This window comes from Odocoileus virginianus, chromosome 7 (genome assembly GCF_023699985.2).
Source record: "Odocoileus virginianus isolate 20LAN1187 ecotype Illinois chromosome 7, Ovbor_1.2, whole genome shotgun sequence".
Lineage (NCBI taxonomy): Eukaryota > Metazoa > Chordata > Mammalia > Artiodactyla > Cervidae > Odocoileus > Odocoileus virginianus.
Genome location: NC_069680.1, coordinates 30,779,887 through 30,803,680, shown reverse-complemented (window position 1 = coordinate 30,803,680; position 23,794 = coordinate 30,779,887). Strand labels below are relative to the sequence as shown.

The window sequence follows — 23,794 nt, the reverse complement described above, 5'->3', positions numbered from 1 at the left end:
TGAATCTGAGCAAGCTCCGGCAGCTGGTGATGGACAGGGAGGCCCGGCCTGCTGCAGTCCATGGGGTCGCAAGGTGTGGGACACAACTGAGTGACTGAACTGAACCGAGTCATCTTGAACATCAGGGCTGCAAGTAAACCTGAGAGATAAGAGCATTTAAGTTAAGTAATAGTTTTTACGCTTTTGGATCCTACAAATATCTAGACGGCATTACTGCCATTAGTTTTATATCAATACTTGTACATTTAACGTCGGTAACTTACAGTCTAGTTTTATATAGTGTTTTACTAAAACATCATTTTCTCTATAAACCCAGGTAGTAGAAATGATTCTATTTATTATTGTGAGCATGATATCAAAATACGTTAATGTTGCCTGTAAATGTGACCAGACAACATCTTAAGACAACAAAATATTAAACATTCTTTTTGGAAGGACATATAAGGAAAAGTCGGTTTGTCACATTAAAATATAGACTTGTTAGACGATTCTTATTTTTTAAAGCTCATTTCAAATGAAAATTATTGAAGAAAGTGACAATGTAACTCATTTCCCCCAGCAGGAAGAAACTTGATCCTCCATTCCTTTTTTCGAGGTGAAACACACCCAAATCCAACACAGGACCTGGCAGGTAATGTCCTTCTAAACATGTGAATGTAATTAGGGTGACTCGTTTTTAATTGGAACCTTTACTGGTAGGATGTCTAATTATTATGCCAGAGATATGTCATACTTTAATGTTAATACGTTCTCATATAAGCAACACTTTTAATAATATCAATTTTAAGTACTATTTATTTGTAATAGAGACCTCATTGTATCCTACAAGATTTGAAAGTCGCTGACTTTCAAACCAACTTTCTAGTTGTCTTTGAGCTTGGTTAAATTATACTGTGTGACCCCGTGGCCTTGAGTGAAGGCATTCTCAAGTTCAATTTTTTTTGCCTGATTTATGGAAACCTCAGGGAATGTGGATCTGACCACCTCTCAGATTTAGGTGGAAACTTCCCCTGAGCTAGGCCTCCCAGGAGCCCCTGGTAATTACTGCTTAGTCAGAGGGCTCTCTGCACAGGGACCCCATATGCTTGTGCGGGGCTGAGCAGGCTGTGATGGTATCCGAGCCAGAACATCACAGGAGAGGGCGGGCGCTGCACCCGCTTTCTCCCCGAGGCGAGTGACCATGGACCCCTCACAGCAGTCACAGCGTCGGGTCAGCATCCAGAACCTGAAGATCCCCTCACCCCTTTCTCGGCCACGCCCATTGCTCCGAGAGCTCCACAAGAAGCTAAAGCTTCCGCTGTCTGCCTGCTTCAGAGGAAAGCACATTTCTGGCCAAAGTACCTGGACCCGTCCTGAAGGCTCTGGATGCCTCTGCTAGGGCGCTACCCCAGGGTATGCTGGCGAGGCTCCGGGGGCATCGTCTGGTTGTTGGTCCATACCCGCAAAAGGATGTTCTGACAGGCAGCCTGTCTGGCCTAGTCTTCCCCATCAAACGCGAAGGCTATGTGGCCCCCGCCTTGTCCCCTGGCTGTGAGCAAAGCCCTAAAATCAAGGAGATGCATGCAGCGCCTAGAACTTGCTGAAGCTGTGGATTCACTGCGGTCGCTCAGTCGTGTCTGACCCTCTGTGACTCTGTGGACTGCAGCTCGCCAGGCTTCACGATGCTGATTACCACAGCAAAAACCCTCAAGAAGGCACAGTTATGTCTCAAACAAACCATTATGAAGTTAGAAATATTAACCTTAGTACAGGGTGAAGCACATAGTAAAAGCACTTAGAGTTGGATCCATTTTAATACATTCTTTAAAAACAGTAATTCTCAAAATAGGGTATATTTAATTTGCCTCTTATGATTTTAATGTGGTTGGGGAGGGGGTGAGAAGTATAGATACTGCAGACATAGTACTGTTAACAGGCTTTCTAGAGCATTCTGATGCATACACTTCCAGGAAAAGGGCCTCAGGTACGAGAGTAACCTGGGGAACTTGCTCGCTTGAATCAATCCCAGTTGAAACTTTAAAAACTCTCTCCTAGCTCAAGATGTGGTTACACAGAACAAAGAGTAAACAAACACCGACGACAACTGCCAGGCGGTAAACTGCGTGAAAATAAGATGTAAAGAATAATAACCTGAGACACGATGAGAACCTCAGGCCCCCGCGACATGCACCAACACGCCAGAAGGGACTTACCAGTGGGGATGGACCGCTCCTGCTGGAAGGGCACTGGCTTCCCTGAGCCGGCCTGGCCAGCCTCACTTGGTCCAGGCTCAAACAACGCTCCTTCTGCCTGGGCTGGGAGCCCCCAGCCCAGGGAGACCGTTGACCTGGGACACAGAAGTCTTGGGATCTTCTGCTCCACTGAGGGGCTGGAAGTGATGCACTATTCCAACAAGGGTGGGGGCAAGGCAGGCAGGAGAGGATGGCCCGCCAGTGAGGGTGCTCCCTCCGGCCTGCAAGTCAGCTGCAGGCTCTCCTTGAAGGCCGGTCGGACGCCCCCCAGGAAATGTGGGGCTCTCCTCTGAGCAGGGAGGGGCCCCTGGGGTGGTTAAGGGCGCCCTGGAGTGTCACAGCGAACACGCTGGCGAGGAGGGCAGCCTGCTGCCCACCTCTGCACCCCAGGACCAGACGTCGAAGGCCGCAGACCCAGATTTCCAAGCCTGTTAGCCCTGAAGAGTGCTCAGCAGCCCGCGAGCTGGGAGAAGTACATTCTCAGCAGCTGTTTCCTTCCCACCGAGGTGCAAGTGTTAGCTTGTTCTAATCAACAGACGGGCCTTGGAAGGAGCCCCACCAGGCAACATCTCAGGAAGGTCAACGACAGTTATGAGCCCTCATTTAGAATATGGGAGAACACTGATGGCTACTAACCAGAACCTGTAAAGCATCTCCTGTTGTAGCTATTTTCTCTGTAAATCGGTACATCTTTTTTTTTTTTAAATTCAGGGAAAACATCAGCACAAGTGGCCCGAGAACACAAAGGTGTGTGCTGCCGTGGCTCTGCAAGGGGCCCGCAGAGAGCAGCCTCCCTGTTGCACCACAGGCCCTCTGGGGGCGCCCCGGGCTGGCCCCAGGGTTTGGGGAGTGACAGGGCGCCACAGCAGGCCCTGGGACCCCGAATGGAGGAGGCTCAGGGGGCCACATGCACGACACGGTGGGGAAAGCAGGCCCCGGGACCCCGAATGGAGGGGGCTCAGGGGGCCACATGCACGACACGGTGGGGAAAGCAGGCCCCGGGGGCCACACACAGGACACTGCGGGAAAAGCAGGCCCCGGGGACCACACGCAGGACACTGCGGGGAAAGCAGGCCCCGGGGACCACACACAGGACACTGCGGGAAAAGCAGGCCCCGGGGACCACACGCAGGACACTGCGGGGAAAGCAGGCCCCGGGACCCCGAATGGAGGGGGCTCAGGGGGCCACACGCAGGACACGGTGGGGAAAGCAGGCCCCGGGGACCACACACAGAACACTGCGGGGAAAGCAGGCCCCGGGGATCACACGCAGGACACTGTGGGGAAAGCAGGCCCCGGGACCCCGAATGGAGGGGGCTCAGGGGGCCACACGCAGGACACTGCAGGGAAACAGACTCATTCTCCCCCAAAAGGGCCTTTCCCCTGACGGACGGGCAGGGTTGTTAAAGACCATTCTGAAACAGGGTTCACAAGACACATAGAAGTACAAGAATCCTTTTAGAGGCTCGGCAGCAGAAGTTGCGAAGAAACTTCCCTCTAGCCAGCAGGTGTGAAAAATGCAGATTTTACTACTGTCATGCAACTGGATTTCATGGCACAAGCTAATAGCTGTGACAAAGGAATTATTAAAGTGTTAAATATTTCATTTAAAAAGGAACATTGCAGACACTTTAAAAAGAAAACTCAGAACTCATCTGGTGGAAACCGGCCTCTATGAGACGTAACAGGGAGGAAGCCTAAAGGCCCCCGTGTTCCCTGGGAGCAGCCTCCTATGGCATCCATCCAGAGCCCCGCAGGCCCCGCCCCAGCAAGGGGACTCAGGACGCCCGGGGAGGCCACCCCTAGCCCGGCAAGAAAAGCACACGGTGCTGTCAGGGCGGTGGGCCTGCCCCCATCTGCCCAGCCACGCCTGCCCGGAGGGCCTCTAGGGCAGAGGGAAGACAGTGCTGCACACGTCCCGAGCCTGACAGCAGGTCTTTGCTTTTCCTAGCCTGCTCTTCTCGAACGCTCTGTGGGACCCTGCTTTTGGCACAGTGCTTCTTTAGTCATTCCAGCTGCTTCTGCCACTGATCACTAAGGCTGCAGGTATTAAGAGGGATACTATACCAAGAAGCGAACATTGTTATGAGTCAATATTAACAAGTGAGGGAGTATTCACAGAAACTAAGTTAAAATGGTATTTTATTACAAAAGAAACAGTAAGATTTATTTCAGGAATAATGGCTTCATTAAAAAGCTGTTTCTTGGAGAAACATGAATTCAAAATAAACAAACCTGACCTCTGTAAGAGGTTTACAGGGAGGACCCAACCGCCCTAAAAATGCCTTGCTGAGTTATAAGGCAGCGAGCTCATTAGCAAAACACAAAAACAAATCCCTTTCAGAAAACTCAGAAAACAAAACGTTCATTTCAGTTTTTGAAGTTATGTTACTAAAACCACAATCCCACGAGGACTCAGCACACTTCTCACTCACACTCGCCTCACATTTTCGCTTCTTCATCAGCGCCGTTAACCTCACCGACCTGCCTCCCTTTCTGAGAGAAATCCCACCTGCGTGGCCCACGGGCAAGGCAGCCACCTAGGCCTCCTCCAGACTTCTGGTTAGGAGGACGGCCTAACAGTTCCTGGGTAGAAATACCCAGATAATCAACTTGTTACTAATCAGACTTCAGAAATGCTCCAAGGTAAGAAGATGACAGTGTGGGTCACAATAAACTGTGGAAAATTCTGAAAGAGATGCGAATACCAGACCACCTGACCCGCCTCTTGAGAAACCTATGTGCAGGTCAGGAAGCAACAGTTAGAACTGGACACGGAACAACAGACTGGTTCCAAATAGGAAAAGGAGTACGTCAAGGCTGTATATTGTCACCCTGCTTGTTTAACTTATATGCGGAGTACATCATGAGAAATGCTGGGCTGGAAGAGGCACAAGATGGAATCAAGACTGTCGGGAGAAGTATCAATAACCTCAGATATGCAGATGACACCACCCTTATGGCAGAAAGTGAAGAGGAACTAAAAAGCCTCTTGATGAAAGTGAAAGAGGAGAGTGAAAAAGTTGGCTTAAAGCTCAACATTCAGAAAACTAACATCATGGCATCTGGTCCCATCAGTTCATGGGAAATAAGATGGGGAAACAGTGGAAACAGTGGCAGACTTATTTTTTTGGGCTCCAAAATCACTGCAGATGGTGATTGCAGCCATGAAATTAAAAGACGCTTACTCCTTGGAAAGAAAGTTATGACCAACCTAGACAGCATATTAAAAAGCAGAGACATTACTTTGTCAACAAAGGTCCATCTGGTCAAGGCTATGGTTTTTCCAGTAGTCATGTATGGATGTGAGAGTTGGACGGTGAAGAAAGCTGAGTGCTGAAAAATTGATGCTTTTGAACTGTGGTGTTGGAGAAGACTCTTTCGAGTCCCTTGGACTGCAAGGAGATCCAACCAGTTCATCCTAAAGGAGATCAGTGCTGGGTGTTCATTGGAAGGACTGATGCTGAAGCTGAAACTCCAATACTTTGGCCACCTCATGCAAAGAGTTGACTCATTGGAAAAGACCCTGATGCTGGGAGGGACTGGGGACAGGAGGAGAAGGGGACGACAGAGGATGAGATGGCTGGATGGCATCACCGACTCGATGGACATGAATTTAAGTAAACTCTGGGAGCTGGTGATGGACAGGGAGGCCTGGTGTGCTGCTATTCATGGGGTCGCAGAGAGTCGGGCATGACTGAGCGACTGAATTGAAGAAGATGAATGACAGGAAATTTCCAATATTTGATGTTTAGCCCACTAAAATGGTAATTCTAATAGGCTGTTTTGTGACTAGCCTTACCAAAAAAAAAAAAAAAAACCCAGATGGTGAGCATCAGCCTCATTTAAGGCGAGGAGCCTGAGAGGTGAGGTAGTGGTCCTGCCTGAGCAGGGGGCCCCGGGCAGAAGCACAGCCAGCGCAGGGCCCCCAGCCTCGCAGGCCGGGCTGTGCGGGTTACCCAGGGAGGCACGGGACTCCAGCAGGAGCTCCATCATCGCTGCGCTTCTAACCAAGCTGAGACAGGCAGGTCTGGTCTACATGTCTACCTCTCAGAGGAATGGGATGAAAGGTGACGCCTAAAGGATGCTAAATGTGCTCACAACCTCAGAGGCATGGAAAACAGAGTTTGTCAAGGAAGCGTTCATCCCAGATAAACACGCCCTCTCCTCCCTGGCTGCAGAGGCTGCTCGTCCTGGTGGGCCCGCAGCCGTCAGGGCCTCTGGGGTGCTGGGCGCCCTCCCAGCGTGGGCCGACCCCTCACCCCAGTTCACTGGCTCCAGGATGGAGAGGAGGAGAGCAAAGCCAACTTGCCCTGAGCAGCGAGGGTGTCAGCACCCCTGGGGTTAGTGCCAATTAACTCCGTGTTAGCAATCACAGTACAACCACCCACCACCTCCCTTCTTAAACTGTAAAAATCCCCACACCTGGTCCTCGCCTGGGAGAAGTGATTGAGCTAAATTAGAAAAACCTGGCTGGCACAGGCTGCGGTGTGGGAAATCCTGGCCTGGGAGCCAGCACTGTCAGCAGGCGGCCGGGTCTCAGGGACCCTCCTGCCCCCACCCCAAAACCCAGCTGGAGGGGACCTGGTCCCGGTCACGAGTGTCCCCCACCCAGCACTGCAGAGCTAGTCCAACAGGGGGTGGGCTACTGGGTGACTGCAGTCTTCCTCCTTCCCCAGTGCCTGCTTCCAGCTTGCCCTGGTTGCCCAGACCGACCATGACTATGACCCGCAGGAGAAGAGATGGCCACGCTCAGGCCTGGAGCTGGGAAGCGGGGTGGCAGGGTGCGTGTGGCCAGTTTCTGCTCTCTTCGAGCACTGAGGACAGGACTTCAGGGTTTTATAAGCTCACTCCCCGCTGACACCCTCATTATATTATACAGATACTTCCTGCCCTGGTTTCATCATGTCTCTGCTCTGAAACATCCTAAGCCTTAAACTTGAGCTCACTTATTTGACACACGCGAGGAGCAGGAAAGCGGTTTGGCCAACCCGCTTCTGCTCCTGGTGGCAGAGCAGTGAATGGCAGTAGTGGACAGAAGAGTTTGGAGTTCCAAGATTCCCAAGCCTCTACTTTAAAGACAAACCCACATTTGAGTTCCTCAAACTGCACAGCAGGACCCCCACTCTGCACCCAGTGTGTGGGAGGTGCACACGAGGAGTGTCAGGCACACCCTCGACCAGGCCCAGCGATGTGCAGGGCTGGTTCCGGTTCCGAGCAGGTGGTGAGTGCCAGGCAGTGGCGGCCAAGCTCAGCTGCAGCACCACCTCAGCCCAAGGGGGCCCCACTCTTGGATGATGGAGGGTCTCTGGACATGAGCGTGGAGTGCGGCAAAGGCTCACCCAGCTCTCAATGCGGTCTTGTCCTGGAGACGCCCTTCTAGACGTTCCCATTGGAGACAACCCCCCCAGAGATGCTCCCACTGGAGACAGCCCCATGTGACGCCCAGGGGCTGGTGCATTCTTGCTCAGCTTCAGTTCACTGTGGGCAAAGACCTCCAGGGTCCGACCTGGTCAGTCCCCTGACCTTGCTGGTCAACTCGGGTATTAGCTCAACTTGCCCGAGCTTCTCTACCTGCTATCCCTGAAAGCCCGGCTCCACCTTCAATAGTGCTGAAAACTATGGCTGCAGTTAGAATACCACGAAACTCATTTAGCAAATTCCACTTTGAGGGAATTCACCTCATGTAAAATCTCACAGTAACTTTTTTCTTAAGTGTATACGTATGTATACATCTACACACATGTATCTCTATGTAACTGTTGCTGTTCTTCAGTCGCTAACTCTGTGACCCCATGGACTATAGCCAGGCTTCTCTGTCCTCCACCATCTCCTGGAGCTCGCTCAAATTCTTTTCACTTGAGTTGCTGATATAAGATTCACTTATATTAAAACAACTGTGAAAAAAATCACTATGCAAAATAAACCTCCGCTATGTGTATAGAATGATATTAGTTGCCATAATTAAGCTCCAAACAAAAGCTTAAGGAGAACTTGTCTGGGAAATTGTTTTTATGTTATCAGAGACTATCAGAGTCCCACTATCACGCTGCACATAGACAGTAAGTTCTCGATTCATCCCTCAAGAATACAACATTTAACTGTGGTGAGTTTGAGATGTTGGCCTGAAAACTTATTCAAGAGGACACGCAGCCACCGCCCACTTCAGGGTGTTAGCAGCCGAGTTCGTGGAGCGGCCAGTCGTCCACACGCGAGTCTCAGTGCTGCTGGCAGGCAGACAGTTTAAGTTAACAGTAAGCTTATTGAAAAATCCACTGCCATTCCGATGTGTTCCTTTAAAACTCTGAGCCAGTGCGAGGCAGGCATCGATGTGCACGGATCATTTTTATTGCCTTTGCCAAGAATTATGGGACCTTGTGCCAAAACTAACAGGAGCACTTGGAGCGGGTGCAGAGTGGGCGCTGCCGTCCGTGCTGTGTGGCACACGCCGCCTCTGTTCATTGCGGGGAAACAGCCCGAGCTGGAAGGGGGCTGACAGCGATCAGGTCAGGCTCCCTGAGCCAGACGCCGCGGCGGCCGTGGTACTGACCTTTCTGGAAGATGGGATGGTGCAGCACGGGCACGGGGAGCCCCTCGAGGACCGAGGGCTCGCGGAAATAGGCATCCAGCCAGGCCGCACACTGCAGCAGGGGCTCCGGCACTGCCCCGGGGCCGCCGAGCTGCTGAGCGGGAGTGGTGGCCTCCGCCGGCCTGCGAGAGAGAGAACAGGAGAGACTCAAGCTCCAGGCCCTGCTCCACCTGCTGCCCCTCAAAGGGCAGAGAGGTGACTGCGGAAGGAGGGGGCGGGGTCACTGCACCCGTGCCTCCACCTCCGCTTGGAGGGACACAGGTTCTGGAAGGACGTCCTGGGACCGGGGCTCGTCTGCGGGGCTGTCTGCAGTCCTGCCGCAGGGCGGGGGTGTGAGAACAAGGGTGACGGGCTGACGCAGCTCCAGTGGGCATGAGCCCGCCCCTCCCGAGACCACCACCTCCACTTCCGCTGCAGTCACCGAGCATGTTCTCCAGAAGTACCGTCAGAGTCGTCAAACCCACATCCTCGCCCCGCCCACCACATTTCCACCGCACACCCCATGGCTCCACGTGCTCTCTGGCTCTCGGGGCTTCGGGGGGACCCCGGCCTGAGTCTGTGCCGCGCCTCATGCTCCAGGGCGTCTGGGCGGTGTGCCAGTCACTCTGCGAGGCTGGTTTAGTTACAGGACTACGACTTTCCTGCCTGAGACTTCTTTTTTCCAAACCTTCTCGTTTGTTCCCTGTGGTCACTGTCCCTCCTTCCTCTCACCTCCGTAGGTTTAAGCCAATACACCTCAGACTCGCTTCAGATGGCCTGTCTCTTCTCCTCATGGGCTCAGCCTTGTCTGGGTGATCCCGTGGCTCCTCTCATGGAGCTGACTTCTCCCCTTCAGCAGAGGCTGACCTTCAAGGGACATGCTCTGCTGGGCTGAGAAAACGTCCCTTGGGAGAGGGTCACTTCTGCCGCTTCCGAGCCCCAGACCTTTATGAGGAATCCAGCTTTTCTGAGCTTCGGAGGACGGCACACCTCACCCAGCTGATTTCAGACGTCGTTCCTTCCTGACCCCTGGCCCTGGACAGAAGGCAGCTTCCCCGCACCTCCCCGCCCGTGGGCTGAGTGTCTGGCTTCCGCCGGGGAGGGGAAACGTGCACGAGGGGCAGGAAGCTCCTCTGAGCCCACAGCCTCTATGGAGTAAGCAGGGAGCCGACTCTAGGGAAGAAAGTGGAGAAAGGCCATGGGCTCTGCCACCCTGCTCATGGGGCCAGCAGGGAGGAGATGGGGTGTGCTGAGCTCGCTCAGACAAGGCACAGCACACGCAACCTGTTAAGCATGCACGTCAACATGAGTGCACAAGTGGGCAGTGGTCCACGCGTGACCCTGCTCACACCTGGCTAAGTGGCAGAGTCACCACCCCTGACCCACGTGGGAAGCAGGAGAGGGCCCGACAGCCCTGGCCAGCACCTCCTGCAGAGGCGGGTGGGGTGAGGTGCTGGTGGGTGAGGACAGTAAACATGAGTGCTTGGGTGGTCTCCGGGACTTGAGGGGTCTTCCTGACCATTACACCCTGCAAACGGGGCTCCCTGAAGTGGGGGGCACACTGCCCAGGAGACAGATGGCTTAAGTTGAGAGTCAGGGGCTCTGCACCCATCTTGGGGAGTCACAACCCTTACTCAGATGCCTGGTTCGCTCGGGGGCATCTGACAAAGGCTACGGAGCTGTGGGCATCCCGGGGCACTGCCCAGGTTGGGGGCCACTTCCCCTGAGTTGCTAAGGGAATTGAAATGTGAGCTGAGTTTCCTAGCATTTCCCACTCTTAAAAGGATATTTGAAGAATTTTTATAGTAGTAAAATTCATCTTAAATTGATTTTTTATGCTTGTGCTAAAGATCTCAACCTCTGATTTACTCTGCAGTTCTCCTTTTTAACTCTTTCTCTATTGGCATTAGATAACTATTCATGGGTGAAATGTAATTAAACAGCTTTGATTCTGAAGCAAGGATTTATGATACTACATTTAAAATGAATGGCATTAAACACACACATAAAATCAGATTTTTAAAGCCATGACACAAATTTCCATTTCTACAATAAAATGAAATTTATTCTCCGCCCTGCCCTCTCCTCCAACCTCGCTCTGCTCGTCCCTGAAAGAGCTGTGGTGTGACAGGATCACAGCATCGCTAACAGCTGCTCTTATTATGGAGGAGTTTCTCTAGGCTTCCTACCGACGAACCTGAAACCCCAATCATTACGGGCTCCGTGGCCCACGCTCATTTAAATCTCACATCCACCATCTCCCTGGGAGCTGGGAGCCCAGCAGCTCACCTACCACTAAATGCACAGACCTGTGGCCACTGCCTCTGGGAAGCACCACTGTGTGGGAGCCCGGCCCCCAGGAGGGCTGCTGGAAGGCCAGCGCCAAGGATGGAAGCGAGACAAAGCTGTCCCGCCGCTTTCGAGTCCTTCCACAGCCGCCCAGGACATCATCAGGAAGAGCAATCCTGAGGTCAGTATCAGGACTTGTTTTCACTTGGCACAAGAGGGCTGGTGGTGGCTGGAAAATGAATTTGGCTTTGTTAAGCTTTTTAACATAACAATAGAAAGCATAGGAACCTTTGTACAGCAAACATAAAGTCACATATGTTTTGGTGTAAGGGTTTCTTCAAGAAATATGCAATGCTGCCAACCCCATAAAAAGGACAACAGAGTGCCGCCTTGAGGGTACGCTGCCGGAACCTGGGTGTGTTGGAAACCCCTGTGGGAAGCTCTCCTGGAGCCGTGAGTCCCAACAGCCTGACCCATTCCCATGGGCCTGGAGAAAGAACGTTTTGGTGTTGAATTGCATTTCAGACTTGTTTGGACATGAACCTGTCCATTATTCCAAATCAGACACAGCAAAGCAGGTGACATGCTCCAGAACAAATGTCTGAAGTGTTTTCAATAAAGCAGGCAGGGACTCTCCCCAAGACTTATCCAGAGAACCCACGAATTCACAGCATTGATACGCGAGCATGGGGGGCACTGGGAAGGCTGCTGGTCCCCCCACGTGAGGCCTCCAGGCCCTGGCCCTGGGAGGACAGGAGAAGAGTGACGGCCTGGCCCCCAGGGGGCAGAGCAGGGGGAGCAGCCGGGCCCAGGAGCCCTTGGGGCAGGGGAGGTGCCGTGTGCCAGGCTGGCTAAAGCCACCAGGAAGTGCTGCTCAGGGTCTCCCCACTGTGGGGACGACTGCGTGCGGCAGGCCGCCCAGCAAACAAGAGGGCCGCCCCCAGCTCTGCCTTCTCCCGTCTGCCCACAGAACAGCTGTGCTCGACACACCCACCTGGTGGGCAGGAGCTTTGGGTGTGCAGATTCTGGGGTGCCTCAAGGCTTCCCTTTCAAGGAAAAGAAGAGGGTGGCAGAAGATGAGATGTTTACATGGCATCACTGACTCAATGGACATGAATTTAAGCAAACTCTGGGAGATAGTGAAGGACAGAGGAGCCTGGTGGGCTATACAGTCCATGGGGTTGCAGAGAGTCGGACACAAATTAATCACCGAGTTCAAGTCAACAACAAGGCTTCAACGACTGGCAGCAAAGAATCACTAAATCCTGCCATCTGAATGAATTCTACTCCCCATAGACATCACCATGTCATGTACTTGGGCTTGTACCCGTTCCAACATGAGCAAGCAGGCCGGAAGTCCCGTGTCCCCCCTCTGGTCAGCCCCGTGCATCCTGCCCGTGGGTGACCATGCCGCTGCCGTGCCCCCGGCCTCCCTGGGACCTGGTGCCTCTTCCCCGTCTCTCGCTTCACAGGGTGGAACTGAGCCTTCCGGTTTGGGGAACGTTAACTGGTGACGGCGAGGATCACCTGAGAGAAGGGCTCCAGAGACTCGTGTTCCTGAGGTCACCTGGAGTCTGGGGCGGTGACGGGGAGGTGTCCTTCAGCAAGGCTGTGAGATCAGCCTGCAAGGACGCACACGGACACTCGAGTCTGATCAGACGTGAGGACACGCACACAGCGGCTGAGCGCCCCTCAGGATGAGGAGCCTCACCTTCTCTGGCCCCCAGGACTCCAGGATAGAGCGCCAGACCTCACAGGCTCAGGTAGGGACACATGCCCAGCTAACACTTAAAACTGCAATCGAGGTGACTTTATAAACATCATGTGGAGATGAGAAATGCACAATTACATCCAAGTTAGCAGATCTCTGGCAGAGTCGCTTGTGTTTGTGTCTGACAGATTTGTCCTGCATTTAATTATACCTTCTTGTAAAGCTCAGATGCTTTTCTTCCAGTGGTAGCACTGAAGACAAATAAATTATGCTACCTGTTTTCAATAAAGATGCTTTAAATTTTTCTAAATGAGAAGCTGAACAAAGCCTTTAAACTCTTTATTCCAACCAAATTTACTGGTCTGATTCCATTCAAGCATTTACTGAGGACCCGCTAAGTACAGGGCTTACTGGCAAGAGTGTCGGCTTGGGGACTGCCACCCACCTGGGAAGGCAGGGAAGCTGAAGGCACAGCGCGGAGGTGCTCATGGCCGCCCTGATGGCTGTGCTGGAGGAGCCCGTCCTGCCCAGCCGGGGCCTCCGTGTGTCACCCAATGAACAAGCCGGGAAAGCGATGGCTCCGTGACACTGCCAGGCGGCCATCAGCTGTCTGGGCAAGAACCCCACATGGGTGTGACGGGATCTGTGCATTTACTTGAACACTCCAGAGTTGTATTAGGACACAGAGTAGAAAAAGGAGAAACACTTGCTACAGCGTGAGAAACACAGGTCTCAGACAAACGACTGAGTCAGCGGAGGCCAAGAGGAGGTGTGCCGGGCGGGGCAGGGGGTCCCCCTACGGACACCACCGGAGCCTCCCTGCTGCTCATCAGGCGATGCTCAGGAGGAGTCACGTGTCATCTTGCCTCTTTCTCACACAATCCTAAGAGCAACATGTACTCAACTATGAAAAACAGGGAAAAGATTAACAAACATGCATGAAATATCGGAAACAGGCCTAAGTTTATATATATATAAACAGTATATATAACTCGCAGATTTTAATTCTATGAGACCAGAGCGCCTACCACTTGTAACACATGACTTTATGGACTGACTTTCATACGTTTGATTGTAGTACCTATCTCAATGACGCTTATATGCAGAAGGAAGAGATTTCGTATCAGACCAGAGTCAGCGCTGAAGGCGGCCCAGGCCGAGTTTCCAGAAACGGCGACAGGAGGGCGAACCTGAGTTCTGACCATCAGCTCAGTGAGCCTGTGCTGAGTTTTACTGTGTGGTTCATGAAGAGAGGGAAGAATTCCTTCATGCTTTCTGCCCCACGGTCACACCCCCTGAAACGAACCTTACATTCATGATCCCATCACAGGCCACCGATGGCTCATGGTCAAATCAACGCGAGGAGGAGGAAGAGGCTCTCTCAAGTCTAACTGGGCCCCTTTCACTCGCTTTCTGGGTGGCCACAGGTATGTTTATAATAGGCATCCTAAGCCCCCAAAATTTGGGGCTCAAATTAATGTCAGAACCTAAGCAAGCATTCCTCTGTAGCAATTTGCTATAGTATTTTAAAACACCGACCAACAATACAGAGAAAATTTTATGTAAATTTTCAACTCCTCCCTATATAATGTACATAAGGACTGTATTTTTAAAAATAATAATTGCTTAAAATATATCAACAGTAATACATATTTTAAGAGACAATTTAAACAGTATACTTGGCAGATAAGAATGCCTTAAAAAGTCTATCTACTTTCTCTCCTAAATGTTCAAGTTGTTAAAAGGAAAACTGTATTTTATCAACACTTTAACATATCATTAAAAATCTCTACTATTTGACAGATGAAGATAAAAACACCCCAAAACTATAGATGAATTATCAGGTCCCTAATGATTCCAAAACAATTACAGGATGCAGAGCAATCTAGTTAAATTTTATTCAAAAGCTTACTACGCTTGTGTTTTCTTTTATTTTTCTATCAAGAAGCCCATGAGGTTTAAGCACAATTCATTATGTATGAGACCCCACTTGCGGTGCTTGACTGTTGATTAATAGCAAAGTTTGCTGTATGTACATTTGCAACATTAGATGCATACAATATGCTAACTTATTCTTTCACTGAAACTAATTATTTACAAAAATGACTACTTGAGACTACAATTTATTAAATGCATGCATCCAGTCTCAATTTGGCCCCCAAAGACAGCCTGGAATGAAGATCTTTTACTTGATGTGACAACTTCTAGAAACACTATTATTAATATTGTAAATGTGACAAATAAAGAGTTCAAATAGCCTTATGTCTATGTTGTACGTGCTTTCGCCACTGAAGCAGTGAACAAAGCCGCTTTCTAAGGTTTCACACACACAGGAGAGGTACATTCCTTTTCCCTGCTTAATTCAGCTTCTTACAAGTAAGATGCATATATGTTAGCAATGAAAGAGTTTTAAAAAGAGATAATAGCTGACATAAAAAATACTATAAAAGTCCTGATCAAATTGCTGCTTAAGTATATTTATTACAGTTCTATCAAGAATTTAGTTCATTTGTTGAAAAATATCTGTAAAAACATAAAGTTTTTAAAGTCATTCCATCAGTCTCATCAAATTCTTGGTACTCCCTCCAGAGTACTTTATCCCAAAGGATCTTTGGGGTTAGGTACCTTTGCATTATTCAACAATTCTGCTCCCTCCTCCCAGAAAAGAACACAGGAGAAAGCAGTCCATTAACAAAAATTGCAAACATCTCATCTTTGGATACAGATGTCAAGTGGGACATCTGGTCAATAGAGAGCAACTTGCAGGCCAACTCTACAAGGCACACGGCCACCTGCCCCGAGTGTCCGACAGTCTGGTCTCTCTCTGCTGGGCCAACCCCCCAGAGCTGCTCCTCTGATGCTCTCGAAGACCCTGCGTGGCCTTGCTCTGCTGTGCCGAGGGTGTGTGACACTGCCGGCCTAGAGGAGATGGATGGGGCACACTCTTTCCTCCACATGCCAAGACAAGAATATCAGCGTCTGTGCCCCAAAGACAAGATGACAAGGCAGGAGGGTGTCACACGCGGCCAACTGCTCCCTGACATTAAAGTTCTGCATGGACACCTGAGGAAAAAGAATATATATCCTTCTGGCCTGGACAGAGGATTTTAGGGACAGAGACGAACAGAAATGTCAGGCAGAGGGCCTCTATAGCAAACAAGAGTTAAGATGAAAAGTAAGTAGCATGAGAATGAAAAATCTCAGGGCATGTAGTCAAGATGGGTAGGTGAGGACTGGTTTTCTATCATGCAGTTCAATGTCCTGACTCTCAGTAACACAGCCAAGGTCAGATACAATTAAGGCAACTGACTGTGCAAGTCTCAGGTGAGAGATGTTCTCAGCATCACACCTTCTTCAAACACCATGGCACTGTGGACAGGATGCATCCACTGAGGCGGGATCAACTATATGGAAATAACTCAAGGGAAACTCTTGTATACAGTTTCACAGCTGCTATTTACCGAGTGCCTAACATGTGCCATGCATAGAATTAGAAATAGTCCTGTTTTACCCTCCCAACAATCCCGAGGAGGCATTTTTCTATGTTCTGAAAGAGGAAACTGAGGCCCAGAGGCACTGATCAGTGCATCAAGGGATGAAACCAGAATGTGAATTAACGTTTGTTTGATTCCGGAGACCTCAATCTGAACCATCGCCATAAAGCTGAAGTACTCTGCTCATCTCTTTGAAAGGGAAACACACAGTCCCCTAATGCTGACAAGCCCTCTGTTCACCCGCTCTATTCTTGAGAGCACGTATACTGGACAGCATTTGGGTTTTTGTCACTTTTAGGAACTTCTGTCAATTTCTCCCCACTCCACGGGGCTATAAGCCCAGGCCCACTGCCCTACCATGCAAAGACAATGGGGGTGTGAGTGTTGACGCCAGTTCTGTTATATTCTAGAAGCTTCTGAGAAGAGACACTAGGCGCCCACACTTCAGGGCCTCAGGCTCATGCACAGCGGCCACCGGCATCACTGCCCCTCAGCTTCATGGGAGGCCGTGCTTCTGTCTGAAGGCCTCAGCGGCCAGTTCGCTCAGCGCACAGTGCTCCTCCACACAGGCAGAAGGCCTAAGTCTTAGAGCTCTCCCAGCCTATCACCCCCATCCTCATCCCCCAGAAGCAAAACCCGGAGGGTCAAGGCACTGTCCTAGGTGGTCTGGTGCTAATAAGGCAGGTGTGGCCCGGGCTTAGGAGGACAGGCTCCCCACCACGGCAGCTCAGGTGTCTGACTGAAGGCCCCCCACCGCCGCAGACCTGCCCCAATGCCGCCGCTCAGCCCTGGGGCCCTTGCTCGGGCCTCCTTGGAGCTCTGTGCATGCCTGCTGAACGGATGCATGAGCAACAGGCAGTGGGGCCAGCATGGCCACTGCAGCGCATGTGCTGAGAAACACCTGCTTTTCAGATTCCATTTTTCCAATGAATAATTTGCTGAAAACCATTCCCCTGGGTTGGGGGGAACCCACAAAGATTTTCTAAACAGGGAAAGCCACATTTCTTGCCTTTTCAGATTGTGCAGCAGACGCCGATAACAGAGTTTGTTAAAGCCCAGGGAGCGGGCCTCATACCCGATTGTGCTCAATTTGACAGGACTCCGGTCAAATCTAGAAGTGTTTCAGGTTTGAAGACACAAAACTAAAAGGCCTTTCCTTCGTGGGTCTTCCATTCCTGCTCGAGAGAAAGCAAATCAATTGAATATTGAGATGAAACAGAAGAATGATGAATTTAAAGAGCAAACACTTGCGCCATGACTGCATGTGATCACACACACACACACACACACACACGCACGCAGACACAGACCCACCCAGTGTTAAGGCTGATCACGCTGCACCTTCATTTATCCTTCAGAGCTCCCAGCCTCTCAGGAGGAGGGGGTCCCAGCGGGGAGAAACCCCTCGACCGCTCCCATGACACACAGAGGGCCCAGCAGGGCCTCCCGCAGGCTCCGCCATCTCACCTGCTGCAGAGAAACCAATCGACTGTGAGCAGGAACCAGGAGCACCCCCACCCCCCCAAGGCCGCCCCGGAGCTTGGGGTTGTGTGCAGGGCCCAGGAGCGTCCCAGAGGCGGAGCTATGACAGGGAAGGGGCGAGCCTGGGCCGGAGAAGCCGCAGCTCCCTGCTCCGAGCCTCGCCCCCGACACACGGGCTCCCACTGCAAGCAGTTTCTCATGTGCCCACCTCCACGAGGGGACGGCTCCCCCCTCCAGTGAGTCACGGAGGAGCGACGACGCCGCTGGGACTACCGGGGCCGGAACACGCTGCCCGCCCCATGCAGCTTCCAAAGCCAGTCTCTCCTCACGGCTGCAGGTCCGGGGCCAAAACACGCTGCCCGCCCCGTGCGGCTTCCAAAGCCAGTCTCTCCTCACGGCTGCAGGTCCGGGGCCGGAACACGCTGCCCGCCCCGTGCGGCTTCCAAAGCCAGTCTCTCCTCACGGCTGCAGGTCCGGGGCCGGAACACGCTGCCCGCCCCGTGCGGCTTCCAAAGCCAGTCTCTCCTCACGGCTGCAGGTCCGGGGCCGGAACACGCTGCCAGCCCCGTGTGGCTTCCAAAGCCAGTCTCTCCTCACGGCTGCAGGTCCGGGGCCGAAACACGCTGCCTGCCCTGTGCGGCTTCCAAAGCCAGTCTCTCCTCACAGCTGCAGGTCAACCCTGTCAGGATGAAGTTCAGCTGTTTTCCATCTCAGCAAGGGAATATGTCTTAATTTAAATGCTAAAATAACAACTGAATGTTCTGAAGACACTACTCTTTTCTTTCCAAAAGGCATGTATTACACAGCGACTGACCTCCATGGGGTTAAGTCCCATTAACTCGGGTACTGGGCTTATTAGTAAATAATCCCGTCACTAAATTACCTGTCTTGTACATTGGTCTGTACAGTACTAAATAAATAATAGATAGTTCCCTATAATCAAACACAGTGAAGTTAAAGAAAAGTGTAGCTTCTGACATAAGACAATAAAGCAGTTTCATCTGGGAACAACTTTTTGCAGCTCCCTTCTCAGAAGGCTTTCCTTTGCTGGCTTATTGTTGCAGCTGGAGCAAGTTAGCTGGTGAGCATAGCTGGAAACACTGTATTTAATATCAAACAAGTATACTGACTATACATTAGTGGCCAAAAAAATCTTAAGCAAATATTAAATGGACAGTTAATGTAATTGTATTTTAAAACACTGAGGTCATATTTAATTTTGAATTGAAACTCTTAAAATGAGCTTCCTGGCAAGGAAGCAGAGTAATAAACCAATGTTAACTATAGAAAAAAAAAAACCAAAAAACTAAAACTCACATTATTAAAATAAATCCTTCTTCCAGAATACTTATATTTGCAAGATAGATTACAAGCAGCAGGAAACATTTGTACTTCTTCAGCAAGCACCATCCCTGGGGCTGGAGATGGGGCTGTCAGCTCAAAGGGGGATATCATTCTGGACTGGGGGCTCACATGCCATTCCCACTGTCCTTCTGCTGCAAGCTGGCCCCTCTCCCAGCATCTTCTGTCTTCCTTCCAGGGTGCTCAGACTGAGTTCAGCAACACCCCGGGGTCTTCCAATCACAGGTCTATCAGCAAAGGACCTGATTATGTTCAAGAGCAGGAAGCCCAGGAAGTGAGGCTGGGTGAGGTCTGAGAAGAATGAGCAGAGGCAGGGCGGAGTGTGAGGAGGAAGAACGGGGTAAAAACATTTATTTGCAAAGCCAGCCAATTAAAATTCCCTTTAGGAAGCACCAATTTCTACTCAAAGCAGGTTGGAGAGTCCCATTTTATATACCTATTTCCTTCTCTTAAAAATCAATACAGCTCTGGGTGCTGTCACATTTGCAGGCAGGCAGGTCCGTAGACCGTGCTCTGCGCCTGGACTGGGTCCCCAGGGAGAAGTGAGGGGCGTCAAAGGGCTTTCGGCAGAACCCTCAGCCAGCCAGGACAAGGGAAGAAGCCCCGCGGGCATGCCCTGCAGCCAGCCAATGGCACCTCCACCTCCGAGCGCGCGGAGCCTGGATCTGACTCCTGAACCTTCCCACCCGAGCTGGAGAAGCGCAGAGCGGAGCCTGTAGGTCCTGGGCAGCGTGTCCTTTCTCTGCCACCCTGTGTGGGACCACTCCATCCCTGAGGCCCGGCTGGGGCCCGGGCCACGTCACTCTGCCCGCAGGGACCACAGGTGCCCCCGCTGCTGCAGAGTCGCTCCTCTTCTCTGGCTCCAAGTCTTCGGCCCTCCGCGGCACGTCCCTCGTTCACTGCTCTCCACTCTCCTGACAATGCTGCCCCCAGAGGTCCAAAGGCCCTCCCAGTGCCCCAGCCTAGCTGTAATTCTCTTTAGCTTCTATCTGTCTAATTCAGTCACTCAGTCCTGTCTGACTCTTTGTGACCCCATGGACTGCAGTACACCAGCCTTGCCTGTCCATCACCAATTCCTGGGGCTTGTCCATTCATGTCCATCAAGTTGGCAATGCCATCCAACCATCTCATCCTCTGTCATCCCCTTCTCCTCCTGCCTTCAATCTTTCCCAGCATTTCCAATGAGTCAGTTCTTCGCCTCAGGTGTTCAAAGTATTGGCGCTTCAGCATTAGCCCTTCCAATGAATATTCAGGACTGATTTCCTTCAGGATTGACTGGTTTGATATCCTCGCCGTCCAAGGGACTCTCAAAGAGTCTTCTCCAACACCACAGTTCTAAAGCATCAATTCTTCCATGTTCGGCTTTCTTTATGGTCTAGCTCTCACATCAATCCGTGACTAGTGGAAAAACGACAGCTTTGACTAGACGGACCTTAGTCGGCAAAGTAATGTGTCTGCTTTTTAATACGCTGTCTAGGTTGGTCATGGCCTTTCTTCCAAGGAACAAGTGTGTTTTTTTAATTTATGGCTGTAGTCATCATCTGCAGTGATTTTGGAGCCCAAGAAAATAAAGTCTGTCACTGTTTCCATTGTTTCCCCATCTATCTGCCATGCAGTGATGGGACTGGATGTCACGATCATCATTTTTTGAATGCTGAGTTTTAAGTCAGCTTTTTCACTCTCCTCTTTCACCATCATCAAGAGGCTTTTTGGTTCCTCTTCACTTTCTGGCATAAGGGTGGTGTCATGTGCATATCTGAGGTTATTGATATTTCTCCCTGCAATCTTTATGCCAGCTTGTGCTTCATCCAGCCAAGCATTTCACATGATGTACTCTGCACAGAAGTTAAATAAGCATGGTGACAATATACAGCCTTGATGTATTCTTTTCCCAATTTGGAATCAGTCCATTGTTCCATGTCTGGTTCTAACTGTTGCTTCTTGACCTGCATGTAGCTTTCTCAGGAGGCAGGTCAGGTGGTCTGGTATTCCCATCTCTTGGAAGAATTTTCCATAGTTTGTTGTGATCCACACAGTCAAAGGCTTTGGTGTAGTCAATGAAGCAGATGTAGATGTTTTTCTGGAACTCTCTTGCTTTTTCTGTGATCCAATGGATGCTGGCTACTTGATCTCTGGTTCCTCTGCCTTTTTAAAATCCACCTTGAACATCTGGAAAGTCTTGGTTCAAATACTGTTGAAGCCTAGCTTGGAGAATTTTGAGCATTACTTTGCTAGCAGGTGAGATGAGTGCAACTGTGTGCTACTTTGGACACTCTTTCGTGTTGCCTTTCTTTTGGGTTGGAATGAAAACTGATCTTTTCCAGTCCTACTAGCCACTGCTGAGTTTTCCCAGTTTGCTGGCATATTGAGCATAGCACTTTCACAGCATCATCTTTTAGGATTTGAAATAGCTGAGCTGGAATTTCATCACCACCACTAGCTTTGTTCATAGTGATGCTTCCTAACACCCACTTGACTTCGCATTCCAGGATGCCTGGCTCTAGGTGAATGATCACACACCATCGTGATTATCTGGGTCATTAAGACCTTTTTTGTAGTTTGTATCGATCTGTCTAAGGCTGTCTAAGAGTAATTTTGGGACTCTTTGAAAAGGATTCAGAGATGCTCAAGGAAACTAAAGACAAAGAAATGGTAACTTAAAAAAGGGAAGTCTTATGTGAAAATAATCATCATCAGATACTATAAAAGGAGCATTTTACTTTTATAAATAATGAGATGTTTATTCTTAAGAGATTTTAATTGCAGTGAAAGCATAATGTAAACATCTCACAAAACTCAGAGATCCCTGGAAGTGGAGACTCCCCGTGAGCATCGAGGTCAAGACCAGCCCAGGGTGCTCTGTTTGCCTCCTTCCTCTCTTTCCTCTAAGTCTGCGAAGAGACCATCAGAGAGGGGCGGGTACAGAAATCCTCTAGCAGGAACAAGGGTGCTACAAGAAACTTCAGTTGTCATGTGACTGTGAATGCTGACTTGTGATTACCTATATTTATTTTTGTGTAGTGAAGACTGGGTGAAACTTAAGTCTTGCCCACTTTGCCAGAGTTGGTTCACTCCAGAAACTAGTTGTGGTATTTATCAGGGTGTAGCATCACTGACATACTGGGAACTAGACCGACAGCAACAAGGAAGTCTGGGATCACCCGCCTCGCCCTGACTGCTGGCCGAGATTCTAAGTGGACTCTCCTGGCCTCGGTGTCACCAGGTGAGGGCCTGCAGATGACATCCAGCCACCGCCTCCGCTCCTGCGTGGGACGGCCACTGAGGTGCTGGCAACCCCTCTACTCAATCTGCCATGCCACATGCCACCTTCCACCCGAGCCAGCAATGCCTTCTGACTTCCCTACTGTAGAGATGGTTGGATGACATCACTGACTCAATGGACGTGAGTTTGAGCAAACTCCGGGAGATGGTGAAGGACAGGGAAGCCTGGCGTGCTGCAGGCCACGGGGTCACAAAGAGTCAGACACGACTGAGCGAGAGCAACAACCGCAGTAACAGCGGCAGAGAGACACGCGCACCCGCCAGGCTGGAACCCCCTAGGCATGCGCGCTGGTCTCCTTGCCCTGCTGTTAGCGCTACACAGTGCCCACGGCCTCCTGGACACGGCCACGACCTACGCACTGGCCTCCCCACTCTCGGCTCCCGTCCGGAGAGCCCGCCAAAGTCAGACATGCTCCCCAAACCTTCCCCTGCAGGGTCCACACCACCATCCTGCTCACAGCGTCTCCCATCCCCTCATCACACCAACAGAACCAAGTCCGAACTCCACATCTGGGGTGAGTCAGAGAGTCACAGCCCGGCCGTGACTCAGGCCCTCCGCTGGGGGTTCTGAGCTCCAGCCGATCTGGCTGCTGCCCCTCCCTGTCCAGTCTCTGTGCTGGGAGCTGACGCTGGTCCGGGAACAGCTCCTGCTGGCTGGGGCCGCTCTGGCTCACCAGCGTGCACGGGCCTCTCTCAGAACACTCAGAGCAGTTGGAGTTCTGACCCTCCATCTCTGTGCACTTGGGGCCTCGCTTCTCCAGCTCTCAGGTTACATGGACTGGTTAGGTTGGCTTCCACAAACACACCCACACATCTGGGCACCTCTGTGTCACTCACAGCAACTGAGGCTTCAGTGCCTTTTGTGAAATGCCTGCAGCCCTGGGTGAAGTGCTAATGAGACAGCCTCTGACAGTGTGGAACACAGCAAACTGGGGAAAAGTCTTCAAGAGAGGAATACCAAACCACCTCACCTGCCTCCTGAGAAACCTGTGTGCAGGTCAAGACGCAACAGTGAGAACCAGACACGGAACAATGGACTGGTTCAAAATTGGGAAAGGAGTACATCAAGGCTGTATATTGCCACCCTGCTTATTTAACTTCTGTGCAGAGTACATCATGTGAAATGCTTGGCTGGATGAAGCACAAGTTAGAATCAAGACCGCAGGGAGAAATATCAACAACCTCAGATGTGCAAATGTACCACTTTAATGGCAGAGAGTGAAGAGGAACTAAAGAGCTTTTTGATAAGGGTGAAACAGCAGAGTGAAAAAGCTGGCTTAAAACTCACTATCCAAAAAATGAAGATCATGGCATCCAGTCCCATCACTTCATGGCAAATAGATGGAGAAAAAGTAGAAACAGTGACCGATTTTAT

At 50.9% G+C, this 23,794-nt stretch overlaps 1 protein-coding gene across 3 annotated transcripts in view; it reads right to left on the bottom strand.

Moving 5' to 3' along the window:
• MGMT (O-6-methylguanine-DNA methyltransferase) overlaps window positions 1-23,794 on the bottom strand; it is a 277,591-nt gene that overhangs the window by 30,549 nt on the left and 223,248 nt on the right. For all 3 annotated transcript variants that reach the window (XM_070470422.1, XM_070470423.1, XM_070470424.1), the window contains exon 3: window positions 8,782-8,942. In XM_070470422.1, coding sequence (XP_070326523.1) covers window positions 8,782-8,942 — 161 coding nt within the window. The remainder of the gene's footprint in view (window positions 1-8,781; window positions 8,943-23,794) is intronic.